This window comes from Electrona antarctica (assembly GCF_951216825.1).
Source record: "Electrona antarctica genome assembly, contig: scaffold_287, whole genome shotgun sequence".
Lineage (NCBI taxonomy): Eukaryota > Metazoa > Chordata > Actinopteri > Myctophiformes > Myctophidae > Electrona > Electrona antarctica.
This window is the reverse complement of record NW_027637022.1, coordinates 89,715-109,970: the sequence shown is the minus strand read 5'-3', so window position 1 is coordinate 109,970 and position 20,256 is coordinate 89,715. Positions and strand designations below refer to the sequence as shown.

The window sequence follows — 20,256 nt, the reverse complement described above, 5'->3', positions numbered from 1 at the left end:
TTAGCCTCTCAGACCCATTTGAGCCACGGACCACCATCAGTTTATGTACACTTAGATAGTATTTTAAACAGACTTATAGCTTGTTACGTAGACAGCTCTAGAATTGCACTTTATGTAGTCATAGCACTTTATAGTACACATGTATAATATATTATATAGTATAGTATGTATAGTTAACATAGATACTCCACTGTTACGTTCTTAGTTTACGCATGATTCATGATAACTACTTTTTATATATGTGATGTATGCCATGTTTTTGTTATTGCTTAATGTAAGTCGCTCTGGATTAAGAGCGTCTGCTAAATGCCTAAATTGTAAATTTGATGACATTTAGCCTCTCAGACCCATTTGAGCCACGGACCACCATTTGATGACATTTAGCCTCTCAGACCCATTTGAGCCACGGGGTCCCTGGGGGAACCAAATGGACCCCCACAGGGTCCCCCAGGAACCAAATGGACCCCCAAAGGGTGGCCGAGAAGAATTGCGCAAAAAATAATACGATTGCTGCGACGATTAAAATATGAATTATAAATTATACTATTGGTGCAATGATCAAAATATGATCCATATCATGACATACTGTGGTCCGGGGACCCCCAGGGGTCCTTGAGGGAGTTCCAGGGGGTCCGGGGACCCCCAGGGGTCCCTGAGGGAGTTCCAGTGGGTCCCCAGCTAAATGATAGTTAGGAACCAAATGGACCCTTATGGGTCTGTAACTCTGAGAGTTTACAAATGGAACCTTATTTGGTTCCATTTGTACACTCAGAGTTAACATTGATTTTACAATATAAATTGCACACCGGCGGCGTTTTTCGGAAAACCGATGGAGAAACGCAGCTAAAAATCGGTGTGTGGAGACCTTTAGTGATGCCCGGTGTGTGGAGACCTTTAGTGATGCCCGGTGTGTGGAGACCTTTAGTGATGCCCGGTGTGTGGAGACCTTAACTGTATCGGTTTCAAATCATTGAATCGTATCGCCATAATGAACCCATATGGTCCATGTATCGTGATGTGTATTGCATCTCTGATCATTACACCCCCACTAATTAGTGTCAGTTTGGGGGTCCTACTAATTGGTGTCAGTTTGGGGGTCCTACTAATTGCTGTCAGTTTGGGGGTCCTACTAATTAGTGTCAGTTTGGGGGTCCTACTAATTGGTGTCAGTTTGGGGGTCCTACTAATTAGTGTCAGTTTGGGGGTCCTACTAATTAGTGTCAGTTTGGGGGTCCTACTAATTAGTGTCAGTTTGGGGGTCCTACTAATTAGTGTCAGTTTGGGGGTCCTACTAATTGGTGTCAGTTTGGGGGTCCTACTAATTAGTGTCAGTTTGCGGGTCCTACTAATTAGTGTCAGTTTGGGGGTCCTACTAATTAGTGTCAGTTTGGGGGTCCTACTAATTAGTGTCAGTTTGGGGGTCCTACTAATTAGTGTCAGTTTGGGGGTCCTACTAATTGCTGTCAGTTTGGGGGTCCTACTAATTAGTGTCAGTTTGGGGGTCCTACTAATTAGTGTCAGTTTGGGGGTCCTACTAATTAGTGTCAGTTTGGGGGTCCTACTAATTAGTGTCAGTTTGGGGGTCCTACTAATTGGTGTCAGTTTGGGGGTCCTACTAATTAGTGTCAGTTTGGGGGTCCTACTAATTGGTGTCAGTTTGGGGGTCCTACTAATTAGTGTCAGTTTGGGGGTCCTACTAATTAGTGTCAGTTTGGGGGTCCTACTAATTGGTGTCAGTTTGGGGGTCCTACTAATTAGTGTCAGTTTGGGGGTCCTACTAATTGGTGTCAGTTTGGGGGTCCTACTAATTGGTGTCAGTTTGGGGGTCCTACTAATTAGTGTCAGTTAGGGGGTCCTACTAATTAGTGTCAGTTTGGGGGTCCTACTAATTGGTGTCAGTTTGGGGGTCCTACTAATTAGTGTCAGTTTGGGGGTCCTACTAATTAGTGTCAGTTTGGGGGTCCTACTAATTAGTGTCAGTTTGGGGGTCCTACTAATTAGTGTCAGTTAGGGGGTCCTACTAATTAGTGTCAGTTTGGGGGTCCTACTAATTGGTGTCAGTTTGGGGGTCCTACTAATTAGTGTCAGTTTGGGGGTCCTACTAATTAGTGTCAGTTTGGGGGTCCTACTAATTAGTGTCAGTTTGGGGGTCCTACTAATTGGTGTCAGTTTGGGGGTCCTACTAATTGGTGTCAGTTTGGGGGTCCTACTAATTGGTGTCAGTTTGGGGGTCCTACTAATTGGTGTCAGTTTGGGGGTCCTACTAATTAGTGTCAGTTTGGGGGTCCTACTAATTGGTGTCAGTTTGGGGGTCCTACTAATTGGTGACAGTTTGGGGGTCCTACTAATTGGTGTCAGTTTGGGGGTCCTACTAATTAGTGTCAGTTTGGGGGTCCTACTAATTGGTGTCAGTTTGGGGGTCCTCGACATGAAACCGTTGTGGATCAATAAAGGTGATCGAGCCAATAAGATCAATCAACTAAAACTCTTAAGGACCTTAAAAAAACAAACCAAAACAAACCTTTACATTTTTGACTGAAGATGTTCGATATATTTTATTTAAAGTTTTTCAATTTCAATTTATATTTCTAAATTGTGACATTTTTTTATTTTATTTTGTTACAAGTTGTTCATCATCGTCTGATCTGGAGTCAGTTTGTCATGCAGTGGAAGAGCTGAAAAAAACAGTGGTTCCCAAAGTGGGGTCCGGGGACCCCCAGGGGTCCTTGAGGGAGTTCCAGGGGGTCCGGGGACCCCCAGGGGTCCTTGAGGGAGTTCCAGAGGGTCCGGGACCCTCAGGGGTCCTTGAGGGAGTTCCAGGGGGTCCGGGGACCCCCAGGGGTCCTTGAGGGAGTTCCAGAGGGTCCGGGACCCCCAGGGGTCCTTGAGGGAGTTCCAGGGGTCCGGGGACCCCCAGGGGTCCTTGAGGGAGTTCCAGGGGGTCCGGGGACCCCCAGGGGTCCTTGAGGGAGTTCCAGAGGGTCCGGGACCTTGAGGGAGTTCCAGGGGGTCCGGGGACCCCCAGGGGTCCTTGAGGGAGTTCCAGAGGGTCCGGGACCCTCAGGGGTCCTTGAGGGAGTTCCAGAGGGTCCGGGACCCTCAGGGGTCCTTGAGGGAGTTACCCCCAGGGGTCCTTGAGGGAGTTCCAGAGGGTCCGGGGACCCCCAGGGGTCCTTGAGGGAGTTCAAGAGGGTCCGGGACCCTCAGGGGTCCTTGAGGGAGTTTCAGAGGGTCCGGGACCCCCAGGGGTCCTTGAGGGAGTTCCAGGGGGTCCGTGGACCCCCAGGGGTCCTTGAGGGAGTTCCAGGGGGTCCACAGGTAAATGATAGTTAGGAACCAAATGGACCCTTACAGGTCTGTAACTCTGAGAGTGTACAAATGGAACCAAATGGACCCTAACGGGTCAATTTGGTTCCATTTGTACACTCCGAGTTAAATTAACAGTGGTTTTACAATATAAATTGTGGTACCAGAGATAGAAATGCCATTAAATCAGGGGTCCGTAGCATAATGCGTGTGAAACTGGGGGTCCATGAAATTAATGTTTCGAAATCACTGCTAGAGCCGTAAAGATCCTCCCTTATCATCAGGGTCACTGGCAGGTGTTTTCAAATGGGGGGTCTGTGGCCTAATGAATGTTGATTTGGGGGTCTGTGGCCTAATGAATGGGGGTCTGTGGCCTAATGAATGTTGATTTGGGGGTCTGTGGCCTAATGAATGGGGGTCTGTGGCCTAATGAATGTTGATTTGGGGGTCTGTGGCCTAATGAATGTTGATTTGGGGGTCCTTGACACGAAAAAGTTTGGGAACCACTGCTGAAAAACACAATGTTTTGATTCTTTTTGTGAGCCTGTTTTTAAAAAAATGATAAGAAATAAGACCTTTATGAGAAAAAATAAATGTCTTTCACAAACATGGTCAAAAACTAAAAAAGAAAAAAAAAAGAAAACGTAAAAAAGCCGATCTACAAGCTCACGTAGCTGATGTATATAGACAGCTATATTCTTATTTTATTTTACGCGTAGCCTCAGAGCGCTTGGAGCTCTGATAACAGAAGTAACAGATTACTCATTTTATAGCGATAAAAAATACCACACTATTGATTTATAGAGAAGAACAGCACGCACTTAACACAATAAAAGCACCTTTACCAAAATAAAAGCACTTTTACCAAAATAAAAGGCGAAGGGAGTCGTTACATGCAGTGGAAAAGAGCCAATAGAACCACTGGTTCTCAACATGAGTTCCGGGGACCTCCAGGGGTCCCACATGGACCTCCAGGGGTCCCAAATGGACCCTTACGGGTCTGTGACTCTGAGAGTGTAACACATGGAACCAAATAGATTTAATTACAAGTACATTTAATTTGTTTTCAATTCATGAAAAAATATATATACTTTTTTTGGGAACCCTCTCAGAGTCACAGACCTGTAAGGGTCCATTTGGATCTCTCAGAGGTACCTCTCTGAGTTACAGACCTGTAAGGGTCCATTTGGACCTCTCAGAGGTACCTCTCAGAGTTACAGACCTGTAAGGGTCCATTTGGATCTCTCAGAGGTACCTCTCTGAGTCACAGACCTGTAAGGGTCCATTTGGATCTCTCAGAGGTACCTCTCAGAGTCACAGACCTGTAAGGGTCCATTTGGATCTCTCAGAGGTACCTCTCAGAGTTACAGACCTGTAAGGGTCCATTTGGATCTCTCAGAGGTACCTCTCAGAGTCACAGACCTGTAAGGGTCCATTTGGATCTCTCAGAGGTACCTCTCAAGAGTTCCATTTGCAGCCCCACTAAGTGTCCCATTCAGACCGTCCCGGGGGTCCCCGAACCCACCGTTGAGAAACGCAGCGCAAAAAAACAAAACAAAAAAAAAGGTCCATTCATTTTAATTATTCATCAAACTCTTTAAATCCCCCCCCCCCCCCTCCCCCCCTCAGTCCGAGATTATACGTAGATTTGAATTCATAATTTTATCTCTCTCTCTCACTGCGCAAAAAACATGGAATACGGATGTGTATATTACAGGAAACTCCTGTTAAACTTTCCAACAAACTCCGGTAAACTCCCGAGTTGTACCATCACACCTGTATGTTACTGTATATGCTGCTAAACTTGAGGATTACGGGAAAATCTAGTGCCCATAATTGCCCGTTAACTCCTCTTGTCACGCAGTGTCTCTCTCTCTCTCTCTCTCAGGCGTAGACGCACTTATGGATCTTGAGGTTGCGCTTGTCGCTGTACCTCTTGCCGCACTTGTCGCAGATGTACTGCTTGCCCCCGGCGTGCACGTGGCGCTTGTGCGTGCGCAGGTGGCTGCCCTGCGAGAAGGCCTTGCCGCAGACGTCGCAGCCGTAGGGCTTCTCTCCCGTGTGGATGCGCACGTGCAGCTTCAGCGAGTTGGCGTTGTTGAAGCGCTTCTCGCAGAAGTCGCAGCTGAAGGGCTTCTCCGCCGAGTGGGTCCGCCCGTGGGAGATGAGACTGCTCTGCTGGCTGAAGCACTTACCGCACTCTGGAACACACAGGGTTAACAGTTACTACCACACTCTGGAACACACAGGGTTAACGGTTACTACCACACTCTGGAACACACAGGGTTAACGGTTACTACCACACTCTGGAACATACAGGGTTAACAGTTACTACCGCACTCTGGAACACACAGGGTTAACTGTTACTACCGCACACTGGAACACACAGGGTTAACTGTTACTACCACACTCTGGAACACACAGGGTTAACGGTTACTACCACACTCTGGAACACACAGGGTTAACTGTTACTACCACACTCTGGAACACACAGGGTTAACAGTTACTACCACACTCTGGAACACACAGGGTTAACTGTTACTACCACACTCTGGAACACACAGGGTTAACAGTTACTACTGCACACTGGAACACACAGGGTTAACTGTTACTACCACACTCTGGAACACACAGGGTTAACTGTTACTACTGCACTCTGGAACACACAGGGTTAACTGTTACTACCACACTCTGGAACACACAGGGTTAACAGTTACTACCACACTCTGGAACACAAAGGGTTAACAGTTACTACCACACTCTGGAACACAAAGGGTTAACAGTTACTACCACACTCTGGAACACACAGGGTTAACTGTTACTACCACACTCTGGAACACACAGGGTTAACTGTTACTACCACACTCTGGAACACACAGGGTTAACAGTTACTACCACACTCTGGAACACAAAGGGTTAACAGTTACTACCACACTCTGGAACACACAGGGTTAACTGTTACTACCGCACTCTGGAACACACAGGGTTAACGGTTACTACCACACTCTGGAACACACAGGGTTAACGGTTACTACCACACTCTGGAACACACAGGGTTAACGGTTACTACCGCACTCTGGAACACACAGGGTTAACGGTTACTACCGCACTCTGGAACACACAGGGTTAACTGTTACTACCACACTCTGGAACACACAGGGTTAACTGTTACTACCACACTCTGGAACACACAGGGTTAACTGTTACTACCACACTCTGGAACACACAGGGTTAACTGTTACTACCACACTCTGGAACACACAGGGTTAACGGTTACTACCGCACTCTGGAACACACAGGGTTAACGGTTACTACCGCACTCTGGAACACACAGGGTTAACGGTTACTACCACACTCTGGAACACACAGGGTTAACAGTTACTACCACACTCTGGAACACACAGGGTTAACAGTTACTACTGCACTCTGGAACACACAGGGTTAACTGTTACTACCACACTCTGGAACACACAGGGTTAACGGTTACTACCGCACTCTGGAACACACAGGGTTAACTGTTACTACCACACTCTGGAACACACAGGGTTAATGGTTACTACCGCACTCTGGAACACACAGGGTTAACGGTTACTACCGCACTCTGGAACACACAGGGTTAACGGTTACTACCGCACTCTGGAACACACAGGGTTAACAGTTACTACCGCACTCTGGAACACACAGGGTTAACGGTTACTACCGCACTCTGGAACACACAGGGTTAACTGTTACTACCGCACTCTGGAACACACAGGGTTAACGGTTACTACCACACTCTGGAACACACAGGGTTAACGGTTACTACCACACTCTGGAACACACAGGGTTAACTGTTACTACCACACTCTGGAACACACAGGGTTAACTGTTACTACCACACTCTGGAACACACAGGGTTAACAGTTACTACCACACTCTGGAACACACAGGGTTAACGGTTACTACCGCACTCTGGAACACACAGGGTTAACTGTTACTACCACACTCTGGAACACACAGGGTTAACGGTTACTACCACACTCTGGAACACACAGGGTTAACGGTTACTACCACACTCTGGAACACACAGGGTTAACTGTTATTACTAGGGATGTGCCCATCGCGTTTTTTTGGATCCCAATTCGATTCCGATCATTTGAAAATGACGTGATCGCCGGCCCCAATTTCCGATCACCCGATCCAATCAGGACAACCCTAATTATTACCACAGGATTTTTTTCATCACGGGTCGATATTACCCTGTGACATGGAGATATCACCCTGTGACATGGAGATATCACCCTGTGACATGGAGATATCACCCTGTGACATGGAGATATCACCCTGTGACATGGAGGTATCACCCTGTGACATGGAGATATTACCCTGTGACATGGAGATATCACCCTGTGACATGGAGATATCACCCTGTGACATGGAGATATCACCCTGTGACATGGAGATCTGGTGTTATAGCTATCTAGCTATATATCTGGTGTTGTGTTTATAGCTATCTAGCTATATATCTGGTGTTGTGTTTATAGCTGTCTAGCTATATATCTGGTGTTGTGTTTATAGCTATCTAGCTATATATCTGGTGTTGTGTTTATAGCTATCTAGCTATATATCTGGTGTTGTGTTTATAGCTATCTAGCTATATATCTGATGTTGTGTTTATAGCTATATATCTGGTGTTGTGTTTATAGCTATCTAGATATATATCTGGTGTTGTGTTTATAGCTATCTAGCTATATATCTGATGTTGTGTTTATAGCTATATATCTGGTGTTGTGTTTATAGCTATCTAGCTATATATCTGATGTTGTGTTTATAGCTATATATATGGCGTTGTGTTTATAGCTATCTAGCTATATATCTGATGTTGTGTTTATAGCTATATATCTCGTGTTGTGTTTATAGCTATATATCTGATGTTGTGTTTATAGCTATATATCTCGTGTTGTGTTTATAGCTATATATCTGATGTTGTGTTTATAGCTATCTAGCTATATATCTGATGTTGTGTTTATAGCTATATATCTGGTGTTGTGTTTATAGCTATCTAGCTATATATCTGATGTTGTGTTTATAGCTATATATCTGGTGTTGTGTTTATAGCTATATATCTCGTGTTGTGTTTATAGCTAGCTATATATCTTATGTTGTGTTTATAGCTATATATCTGATGTTGTGTTTATAGCTATATATCTGATGTTGTGTTTATAGCTATATATCTGGTGTTGTGTTTATAGCTATCTAGCTATATATCTGATGTTTTGTTTATAGCTATATATCTCGTGTTGTGTTTATAGCTATATATCTGATGTTGTGTTTATAGCTATATATCTCGTGTTGCGTTTATAGCTATCTAGCTATATATCTGATGTTGTGTTTATAGCTATATAGCTATATATCTGATGTTGTGTTTATAGCTATCTAGCTATATATCTGGTGTTGTGTTTATAGCTATATATCTGGTGTTGTGTTTATAGCTATATATCTGGTGTTGTGTTTATAGCTATATATCTGATGTTGTGTTTATAGCTATCTAGCTATATATCTGGTGTTGTGTTTATAGCTGTCTAGCTATATATCTGGTGTTGTTTATAGCTATCTAGCTATATATCTGATGTTGTGTTTATAGCTATCTAGCTATATATCTGGTGTTGTTTATAGCTGTCTAGCTATATATCTGGTGTTGTGTTTATAGCTATATATCTGATGTTGTGTTTATAGCTATATATCTGGTGTTGTGTTTATAGCTATCTAGCTATATATCTGGTGTTGTGTTTATAGCTATATATCTGATGTTGTGTTTATAGCTATATATCTGGTGTTGTGTTTATAGCTATATATCTGATGTTGTGTTTATAGCTATATATCTGGTGTTGTGTTTATAGCTATCTAGCTATATATCTGGTGTTGTGTTTATAGCTATATATCTGATGTTGTGTTTATAGCTATATATCTGGTGTTGTGTTTATAGCTATATATCTGATGTTGTGTTTATAGCTATATATCTGGTGTTGTGTTTATAGCTATCTAGCTATATATCTGGTGTTGTTTATAGCTATCTAGCTATATATCTGGTGTTGTGTTTATAGCTATATATCTGATGTTGTGTTTATAGCTATATATCTGGTGTTGTGTTTATAGCCATCTAGCTATATATCTGGTGTTGTGTTTATAGCTATATATCTGATGTTGTGTTTATAGCTATATATCTGGTGTTGTGTTTATAGCTGTCTAGCTATATATCTAGTGTTGTTTATAGCTATCTAGCTATATATCTGGTGTTGTTTATAGCTATCTAGCTATATATCTGGTGTTGTGTTTATAGCTATATATCTGATGTTGTGTTTATAGCTATATATCTGGTGTTGTGTTTATAGCTATCTAGCTATATATCTGGTGTTGTGTTTATAGCTATATATCTGATGTTGTGTTTATAGCTATATATCTGGTGTTGTGTTTATAGCTATATATCTGGTGTTGTGTTTATAGCTATATATCTGATGTTGTGTTTATAGCTATATATCTGGTGTTGTGTTTATAGCTATATATCTGATGTTGTGTTTATAGCTATATATCTGGTGTTGTGTTTATAGCTATCTAGCTATATATCTGGTGTTGTTTATAGCTATCTAGCTATATATCTGGTGTTGTGTTTATAGCTATATATCTGATGTTGTGTTTATAGCTATATATCTGGTGTTGTGTTTATAGCTATCTAGCTATATATCTGGTGTTGTGTTTATAGCTATATATCTGATGTTGTGTTTATAGCTATATATCTGGTGTTGTGTTTATAGCTATATATCTGATGTTGTGTTTATAGCTATATATCTGGTGTTGTGTTTATAGCTATCTAGCTATATATCTGGTGTTGTTTATAGCTATCTAGCTATATATCTGGTGTTGTGTTTATAGCTATATATCTGATGTTGTGTTTATAGCTATATATCTGGTGTTGTGTTTATAGCCATCTAGCTATATATCTGGTGTTGTGTTTATAGCTATATATCTGATGTTGTGTTTATAGCTATATATCTGGTGTTGTGTTTATAGCTATCTAGCTATATATCTGGTGTTGTGTTTATAGCTATCTAGCTATATATCTGGTGTTGTGTTTATAGCTGTCTAGCTATATATCTGGTTTTGTGTTTATAGCTGTCTAGCTATATATCTGATGTTTATAGCTATCTAGCTATATGTCTGGTGTTGTGTTTATAGCTATATATCTGGTGTTGTGTTTATAGCTATATATCTGATGTTGTGTTTATAGCTATATATCTGGTGTTGTGTTTATAGCTGTCTAGCTATATATCTGGTGTTGTTTATAGCTATCTAGCTATATATCTGGTGTTGTGTTTATAGCTATATAGCTGGTGTTGTGTTTATAGCTATATATCTGGTGTTGTGTTTATAGCTATATATCTGGTGTTGTGTTTATAGCTATCTAGCTATATATCTGGTGTTGTGTTTATAGCTATCTAGCTATATATCTGATGTTGTGTTTATAGCTATCTAGCTATATATCTGGTGTTGTGTGTATAGCTATCTAGCTATATATCTGGTGTTGTGTTTATAGCTATATATCTGGTGTTGTGTTTATAGCTATATATCTTGTGTTGTGTTTATAGCTATATATCTTGTGTTGTGTTTATAGCTATATATCTGGTGTTGTGTTTATAGCTATATATCTGGTGTTGTGTTTATAGCTATATATCTGGTGTTGTGTTTATAGCTATATATCGTGTTGTGTTTATAGCTATATATCTTGTGTTGTGTTTATAGCTATATATCTTGTGTTGTGTTTATAGCTATATATCTGGTGTTGTGTTTATAGCTATATATCTGGTGTTGTGTTTATAGCTATATATCTGGTGTTGTGTTTATAGCTATATATCTGGTGTTGTGTTTATAGCTATATATCTGGTGTTGTGTTTATAGCTATATATCGTGTTGTGTTTATAGCTATATATCTTGTGTTGTGTTTATAGCTATATATCTTGTGTTGTGTTTATAGCTATATATCTCGTGTTGTGTTTATAGCTATATATCTCGTGTTGTGTTTATAGCTATATATCTCGTGTTGTGTTTATAGCTATATATCTCGTGTTGTGTTTATAGCTATATATCTCGTGTTGTGTTTATAGCTATATATCTCGTGTTGTGTTTATAGCTATCTAGCTATATATCTCGTGTTGTGTTTATAGCTATATATCTCGTGTTGTGTTTATAGCTATCTAGCTATATATCTCGTGTTGTGTTTATAGCTATATATCTTGTGTTGTGTTTATAGCTATATATCTTGTGTTGTGTTTATAGCTATATATCTCGTGTTGTGTTTATAGCTATATATCTGGTGTTGTGTTTATAGCTATATATCTGGTGTTGTGTTTATAGCTATATATCTGGTGTTGTGTTTATAGCTATCTAGCTATATATCTGGTGTTGTGTTTATAGCTATCTAGCTATATATCTGGTGTTGTGTTTATAGCTATCTAGCTATATATCTGGTGTTGTGTTTATAGCTATATATCTGGTGTTGTGTTTATAGCTATATATCTTGTGTTGTGTTTATAGCTATATATCTTGTGTTGTGTTTATAGCTATATATCTTGTGTTGTGTTTATAGCTATATATCTTGTGTTGTGTTTATAGCTATCTAGCTATATATCTGGTGTTGTGTTTATAGCTATATATCTGGTGTTGTGTTTATAGCTATATATCTGGTGTTGTGTTTATAGCTATATATCTGGTGTTGTGTTTATAGCTATATATCTGGTGTTGTGTTTATAGCTATATATCGTGTTGTGTTTATAGCTATATATCTTGTGTTGTGTTTATAGCTATATATCTCGTGTTGTGTTTATAGCTATATATCTCGTGTTGTGTTTATAGCTATATATCTCGTGTTGTGTTTATAGCTATATATCTCGTGTTGTGTTTATAGCTATATATCTCGTGTTGTGTTTATAGCTATATATCTCGTGTTGTGTTTATAGCTATCTAGCTATATATCTCGTGTTGTGTTTATAGCTATATATCTCGTGTTGTGTTTATAGCTATCTAGCTATATATCTCGTGTTGTGTTTATAGCTATATATCTTGTGTTGTGTTTATAGCTATATATCTTGTGTTGTGTTTATAGCTATATATCTCGTGTTGTGTTTATAGCTATATATCTGGTGTTGTGTTTATAGCTATATATCTGGTGTTGTGTTTATAGCTATATATCTGGTGTTGTGTTTATAGCTATCTAGCTATATATCTGGTGTTGTGTTTATAGCTATCTAGCTATATATCTGGTGTTGTGTTTATAGCTATATATCTGGTGTTGTGTTTATAGCTATATATCTTGTGTTGTGTTTATAGCTATATATCTTGTGTTGTGTTTATAGCTATATATCTTGTGTTGTGTTTATAGCTATATATCTTGTGTTGTGTTTATAGCTATATATCTTGTGTTGTGTTTATAGCTATATATCTCGTGTTGTGTTTATAGCTATATATCTTGTGTTGTGTTGTGTTTATAGCTATATATCTTGTGTTGTGTTTATAGCTATATATCTTGTGTTGTGTTTATAGCTATATATCTCGTGTTGTGTTTATAGCAGACTCCTCATCCTCACAGTTTGGGGCAACTCCAACTCTAATGTGAAGTTTGTGAATGTGCAGTTGAGAAAGGGCAGTCACTTTTTAAAGTTTGTATTTTATTTTGCACTCAAGCTGCTTATTTTTAAGCAAAAAATAAACTTCACATTTTTCTACATTTAACTTGTATACTCATCATCTTGTTCAGTAGTGAAAACTGACAATTGGTAAATAGTACATTTATTTATTGATTGATTGAATACTTTATCAACAGGCTTTGGGCCAATCAGCCCCTATAGAGCGTCGCAGTCCCGCCCCCTACCATGGCCCAGGAAATGAATCCCAATGCATTTTTCCAATAGACATTTCATAAAGTATTTATTTAAAGACGGTTACGCCGCGGACAAAGCCAACTCGAGTCGTGACAACTCATGACAACACAAACAATATTTTGGACCAAACAAATAATTACAAAGAAGAAAAACAACAAAAAAAGTGTTGTAACCTGCCGTTTTTGTCTTCTTTCTAATTATTTGTTCGGCCCAAAAAATTGTGTTTGTTGTCATGATTTGTCACGACTCGAGTTGGCTTTGTCCGCGGCGTAAACGTCTTTAAATAAATACTTTCTGAAATGTCTATGAGGAAAATTAACAGAGAATCATTTCCTGGGCCCTGATAGGGGGCGGGACTGCGACGCTCTATAGGGTCTATAGGCTTGTTTCCATTGTGGTCCTCTGTATAATATCAGAATGGGTCAGAATGGGTCTCAGCAGAACATGACGCTGCAGATAATAAGAGATTCAGAACCGTGCAGCCTTACTATATATAATACTGTGACCTCTGACCTCTGCATTCGAAGGGTCTCTAACACCTGTGACCTCTGACCTCTGCATTCGAAGGGTCTCTAACACCTGTGACCTCTGACCTTTGCATTTGAAGGGTCTCTAACACCTGTGACCTCTGACCTTTGCATTTGAAGGGTCTCTAACACCTGTGACCTCTGACCTTTGCATTTGAAGGGTCTCTAACACCTGTGACCTCTGCATTCGAAGGGTCTCTAACACCTGTGACCTCTGACCTTTGCATTTGAAGGGTCTCTAACACCTGTGACCTCTGACCTTTGCATTCGAAGGGTCTCTAACACCTGTGACCTCTGACCTTTGCATTTGAAGGGTCTCTAACACCTGTGACCTCTGACCTTTGCATTCGAAGGGTCTCTAACACCTGTGACCTCTGACCTTTGCATTCGAAGGGTCTCTAAAACCTGTGACCTCTGACCTTTGCATTCGAAGGGTCTCTAACACCTTTGACCTCTGACCTTTGCATTCGAAGGGTCTCTCCCCGGTGTGGATGCGTTTGTGGATCCTCAGGTTGACCGACTGACGGAAGGCCTTCCCACAGAGGTCGCAGATGTAGGGCCGCGCGCCCGTGTGCACCCTCTGGTGGTTCTTCAGGTTCACTGCGTGGCGGAACGCCTTGGGACACACGGTGCACTGGAAGGGCTTCACCCCTAGGGGGAGACACAGCACACGCACACGCGCACACACACACACACACACACACACACACACACACACACACACACACACACACACACGTTACTGCCCCCCGCACAGAGGACAAAACACTGATATTGGCCTACAAATTAAGGAACCACAGGCATGTGTGTGTGTCTACCTCTGTGCACGCGTACCTGTGTGTATGTGCTCGTGCGTGTAGCGTACCTGTCTGTATGAGCTCGTGCGCGTAGCGTACCTGTGTGTATGAGCTCGTGCGCGTAGCGTACCTGTGTGTATGAGCTCGTGCGCGTAGCGTACCTGTGTGTATGAGTTCGTGCGCGTAGCGTACCTGTGTGTATGTGCTCGTGCGTGTAGCGTACCTGTGTGTATGAGCTCGTGCGCGTAGCGTACCTGTGTGTATGAGCTCGTGCGCGTAGCGTACCTGTGTGTATGTGCGCGTAGCGTACCTGTGTGTATGAGCTCGTGCACGTAGCGTACCTGTGTGTATGTGCACGTGCACGTAGCGTACCTGTGTGTATGAGCTCGTGCGCGTAGCGTACCTGTGTGTATGAGCTCGTGCGCGTACCTGTGTGTATGTGCGCGTAGCGTACCTGTGTGTATGAGCTCGTGCGCGTACCTGTGTGTATGTGCGCGTAGCGTACCTGTGTGTATGAGCTCGTGCGCCTTCAGCGTGATCTGTCGCGTGAAGCCCTTCCCACAGACGTCACAGATGAAGATCTTCTCCCCCGTGTGGATGGCGGTGTGGCGGGCCAGGTTCTGCGCCAGGTTGAAGCTCCGCCCACACACGTCACAGCCGTAGGGCTTGTCGCCGGCGTGCACGGCGCTGTGCGCCTTCAGGTGGGCGTGTTTGGCGAAGCACTTCCCGCACTGGAGACACTCGAAGGGCTTCTCCCCCGTGTGGGTGAGGGAGTGCTCCACCAGGCCCTGCTTGTGGGTGAACTTCTTGTGGCACACCTGAAGATGGAGAAGAATATAACCCCTTTTAGACTAGGGATGTGAATATAACCCCTTTTAGACTAGGGATGTGGAGAAGAATATAACCCCTTTTAGACTAGGGATGTGAATATAACCCCTTTTAGACTAGGGATGAGCCGATGAGACATTTTGGCCGATATCGAAATCCCATAGGCTGTTAAACACCTAGAACGCCTGGGGTTATTTAACCCATTACATTATAGAGACAGAACACCTAGAACGCCTGGGGTTATTTAACCCATTACATTATAGAGACAGAACACCTAGAACGCCTGGGGTTATTTAACCCATTACATTATAGAGACAGAACACCTAGAACGCCTGGGGTTATTTAACCCATTACATTATAGAGACAGAACACCTAGAACGCCTGGGGTTATTTAACCCATTACATTATAGAGACAGAACACCTAGAACGCCTGGGGTTATTTAACCCATTACATTATAGAGACAGAACACCTAGAACGCCTGGGGTTATTTAACCCATTACATTATAGAGACAGAACACCTAGAACGCCTGGGGTTATTTAATCCATTACATTATAGAGACAGAACACCTAGAACGCCTGGGGTTATTTAACCCATTACATTATAGAGACAGAACACCTAGAACGCCTGGGGTTATTTAACCCATTACATTATAGAGACAGAACACCTAGAACGCCTGGGGTTATTTAACCCATTACATTATAGAGACAGAACACCTAGAACGCCTGGGGTTATTTAACCCATTACATTATAGAGACAGAACACCTAGAACGCCTGGGGTTATGTAATCCATTACATTATAGAGACAGAACACCTAGAACGCCTGGGGTTATTTAACCCATTACATTATAGAGACAGAACACCTAGAACGCCTGGGGTTATTTAACCCATTACATTATAGAGACAGAACACCTAGAACGCCTGGGGTTATGTAATCCATTACATTATAGAGACAGAACACCTAGAACGCCTGGGGTTATGTAATCCATTACATTATAGAGACAGAACACCTAGAACGCCTGGGGTTATGTAATCCATTACATCATAGAACACCTAGAACGCCTGGGGTTATGTAATCCATTACATCATAGAACACCTAGAACGCCTGGGGTTATGTAATCCATTACATTATAGAACACCTAGAACGCCTGGGGTTATGTAATCCATTACATCATAGAACACCTAGAACGCCTGGGGTTATGTAATCCATTACATCATAGCGCCCGGTCGATTTATAAACACGGACCACTTTTACCGACGGACCGGATGTTGTTGAATGTGTGTGTACAATAGCCACGCCACTTCAAAGGCGATCAACAACGGGAGGTTAAGAATAAATCTATCGCGACTAACGACTGGACCGCGGGGGGGGGGGGGGGGGGGGGTCCAATCGCTTAGTACTTTAGCTATTGAAAAATAGCAGGCTTGTAGATCTGCTATTTTTGAAAAACCGTGAAAATGCGACACAAATCTTTGAATATATATTCTTTCAGGACTTCTTTTTATATATTTCGACGTCAGGTCTAAATGGGTTAAAACACCAACCCCACCTCACAAGTGAAGGGTTTCTCCGGCTTCTCCGCCGCCTGGTGGTGGTGGTGGTGCTGTTGCATCATGGGAGACGGCTGGCGTAGCATCATGGCGGCCACGGCGGCGGCAGCGGCCTTGGCGGCGGCGGCGTTCCCCCCGGCGTGTTTCCTGAAGCTCTTCCCGCACTGCGAGCAGATGGAGTATCGCTGGCCGCCCGTCCCGCCCAGGACCTCCTCCCCCAGGACCGGGTTGTATGTGGGGTCCTCGCGTTCGCGGGGGTCCACCATGTGGCGCCCGCCCGTCACCGGGCACAGGTCGTCTGACGACATGCCCGCCGTGTGGCCGTCCTCTGAGTCCGACGCCTCCGCAGCCGCTCCTATTGGACGATGGAGGAGGAGGAGGAGGAGGAGGGAGGGAGGGGGTGGGGAGGGAGGGGCGTTAATTTTGTCAACTAATCCTTTGACCTTTAACTCTGATAAAAGTAATTAAAATGCCTGTAATATATTTTATATTATAGATCATTAGAATGTCTAGAACATGTTTTATTTATTATTGTGAAAGATATCCCCCAAATGTAAATTATTAATTCATTATTTTAATTATTATAAATGTGCATAAAAAAAATGTTTTTTTTACATAATTTCATAAGTCCTAGTAGTAAAAACTAGTAATAGTAATAGTCAGAAATCTCTTTCTTGCAAGTAGAAATTCATCCGGGTGTTACAGGGTTAAGCAAAGCCCCGCCCTCTCCCACTTAAGACACTAGTTGATTTAGTCGACTAAAATGTGTTTTGGCGGGCCTTGATGCCGTCGTAATGACTGTTTTTTATACTTGCTGAAAATAGCAGATCTACAAGCTCACAACGCGTGCTATTTTCAGCATGCAACCAAGTGTAAAATGACTTAAACTGGATCTGTTGTCCACTAGTCCCTAGTGGGACACTTTCCAGCCTCAGGCTCATTCATTCCAATGTAAACATCATGGATTTTACACATTAAATACTGGTTCATTTAAATATCATGGATTTAATTACTGGTTCATTTAAATATCATGGATTTAATTACTGGTTCATTTAAATATCATGGATTTAATTACTGGTTCATTTAAATATCATGGATTTAATTACGGGTTCATTTAAATATCATGGATTTAATTACTGGTTAATTTAAATATCATGGCGATGGCGTCCATCCAGACTATGGGATAATAACAGAGACTCACTCTCGGCGATGGTGTCTGTCCAGACTATGGGATAATACTCACTCTCAGCGATGGCGTCCATCCAGACTATGGGATAATAACAAAGACTCACTCTCTGCGATGGTGTCTGTCCAGACTATGGGATAATACTCACTCTCAGCGATGGCGTCCAGGTCGATGTTCCCGTGCTCGTCCTTGATGCTCACCGCCAGAACGAAGGGAGCGTCCATCTCCGCCAGACCCCCGTCCTCGTTAACGATCTGAGTGACAGGGAGAGAATACAGATTTATTAACATATTAAAATGCTCAAGCCACACATTCACACACATTTAAATAGATTGTGCATTACATTCTCTCTCACACACACACACACACACACACACACACACACACACACAGTGTGTGTGTGTGCGTGTCGTGCAAGTGTGCACTAACCTCTTCGCTCAGCGAACCGTCAAGTTGTGTGGAGGTGGGCGTGCTTCCTCCATAGCAATGTTCAGCTTCTGGGGCAAAGGTCAAACACATGATCACCTTACATGAAGCATTTATATTAAATCATGATCAGAGCTTCCGTTGCTCCAGACTGTATGACGGAAGCATTTATATTTGACTCATGATCAGAGCTTCCGTTGCTCCAGACTGTATGACGGAAGCATTTATATTTTACTCATGATCAGAGCTTCCGTTGCTCCAGACTGTATGACGGAAGCATTTATATTTTACTCATGATCAGAGCTTCCGTTACTCCAGACTGTATGACGGAAGCATTTATATTTTACTCATGATCAGAGCTTCCGTTGCTCCAGACTGTACGACGGAAGCATTTATATTTTACTCATGATCAGAGCTTCCGTTGCTCCAGACTGTATGACGGAAGCATTTATATTTTACTCATGATCAGAGCTTCCGTTGCTCCAGACTGTACGACGGAAGCATTTATATTTTACTCATGATCAGAGCTTCCGTTGCTCCAGACTGTACGACGGAAGCATTTATATTTTACTCGTGATCAGAGCTTCCGTTGCTCCAGACTGTATGACGGAAGCATTTATATTTTACTCATGATCAGAGCTTCCGTTGCTCCAGACTGTATGACGGAAGCATTTATATTAAATCATGATCAGAGCTTCCGTTGCTCCAGACTGTATGACGGAAGCATTTATATTTTACTCATGATCAGAGCTTCCGTTGCTCCAGACTGTATGACGGAAGCATTTATATTTTACTCATGATCAGAGCTTCCGTTACTCCAGACTGTATGACGGAAGCATTTATATTTTACTCATGATCAGAGCTTCCGTTACTCCAGACTGTACGACGGAAGCATTTATATTGTACTCATGATCAGAGCTTCCGTTGCTCCAGACTGTATGACGGAAGCATTTATATTTTACTCATGATCAGAGCTTCCGTTACTCCAGACTGTATGACGGAAGCATTTATATTGTACTCATGATCAGAGCTTCCGTTGCTCCAGACTGTATGACGGAAGCATTTATATTTTACTCATGATCAGAGCTTCCGTTACTCCAGACTGTATGACGGAAGCATTTATATTGTACTCATGATCAGAGCTTCCGTTGCTCCAGACTGTATGACGGAAGCATTTATATTTTACTCATGATCAGAGCTTCCGTTACTCCAGACTGTATGACGGAAGCATTTATATTGTACTCATGATCAGAGCTTCCGTTGCTCCAGACTGTATGACGGAAGCATTTATATTTGACTCATGATCAGAGCTTCCGTTGCTCCAGACTGTATGACGGAAGCATTTATATTTTACTCGTGAGAGATTGTAGTCCTACTGACAGGAAGTAGTAGTGTTTGTAGTCCTACTGACAGACAGGATGTAGTCCTACTCACCCACGCCGTCAGACAGGATGTTGAGCACGCTGGTCAGAGGTTTCTTCTTCTTGGATCCTCTGGACTCCTCGAAGTCCATCAGAACTTTAGCGTCGTCAACGATCTTCATCATCTTCCCCAGAGCCTCGTTACCTAGAGTCTCCATGATGGAGGCGAACAGCGTCTGAGACACACACACACACACACACACACACACACACACACACACACACACACACACACACACACACACACACACACACACACACACACACACACACACACACACACACACACACACACACACACACA

At 42.4% G+C, this 20,256-nt stretch overlaps 1 protein-coding gene across 4 annotated transcripts in view; it reads right to left on the bottom strand.

The window, feature by feature from the left end:
- Positions 1-20,256, bottom strand: part of LOC306919507 (uncharacterized protein) — a 56,478-nt gene that overhangs the window by 29,260 nt on the left and 6,962 nt on the right. Inside the window, exons 3-10 of one of the 4 annotated variants that reach the window (XR_013789560.1) lie at positions 19,966-20,128; positions 18,535-18,602; positions 18,254-18,359; positions 16,919-17,274; positions 15,047-15,359; positions 14,204-14,395; positions 3,763-5,507; positions 2,548-3,628 (exon numbers count right to left, since the gene is read on the bottom strand). Coding sequence is in view for 2 of the 4 variants with exons in the window: in XM_079532267.1 (XP_079388393.1) it covers positions 5,191-5,507; positions 14,204-14,395; positions 15,047-15,359; positions 16,919-17,274; positions 18,254-18,359; positions 18,535-18,602; positions 19,966-20,128 (1,515 nt within the window). In the remaining 2 variants the exon portion in view is untranslated. Of the gene's footprint in view, positions 1-2,547; positions 5,508-14,203; positions 14,396-15,046; positions 15,360-16,918; positions 17,275-18,253; positions 18,360-18,534; positions 18,603-19,965; positions 20,129-20,256 lie in introns of those variants that run through there. The other 3 variants (XR_013789559.1, XM_079532267.1, XM_079532268.1) reach the window with 3 other exon arrangements.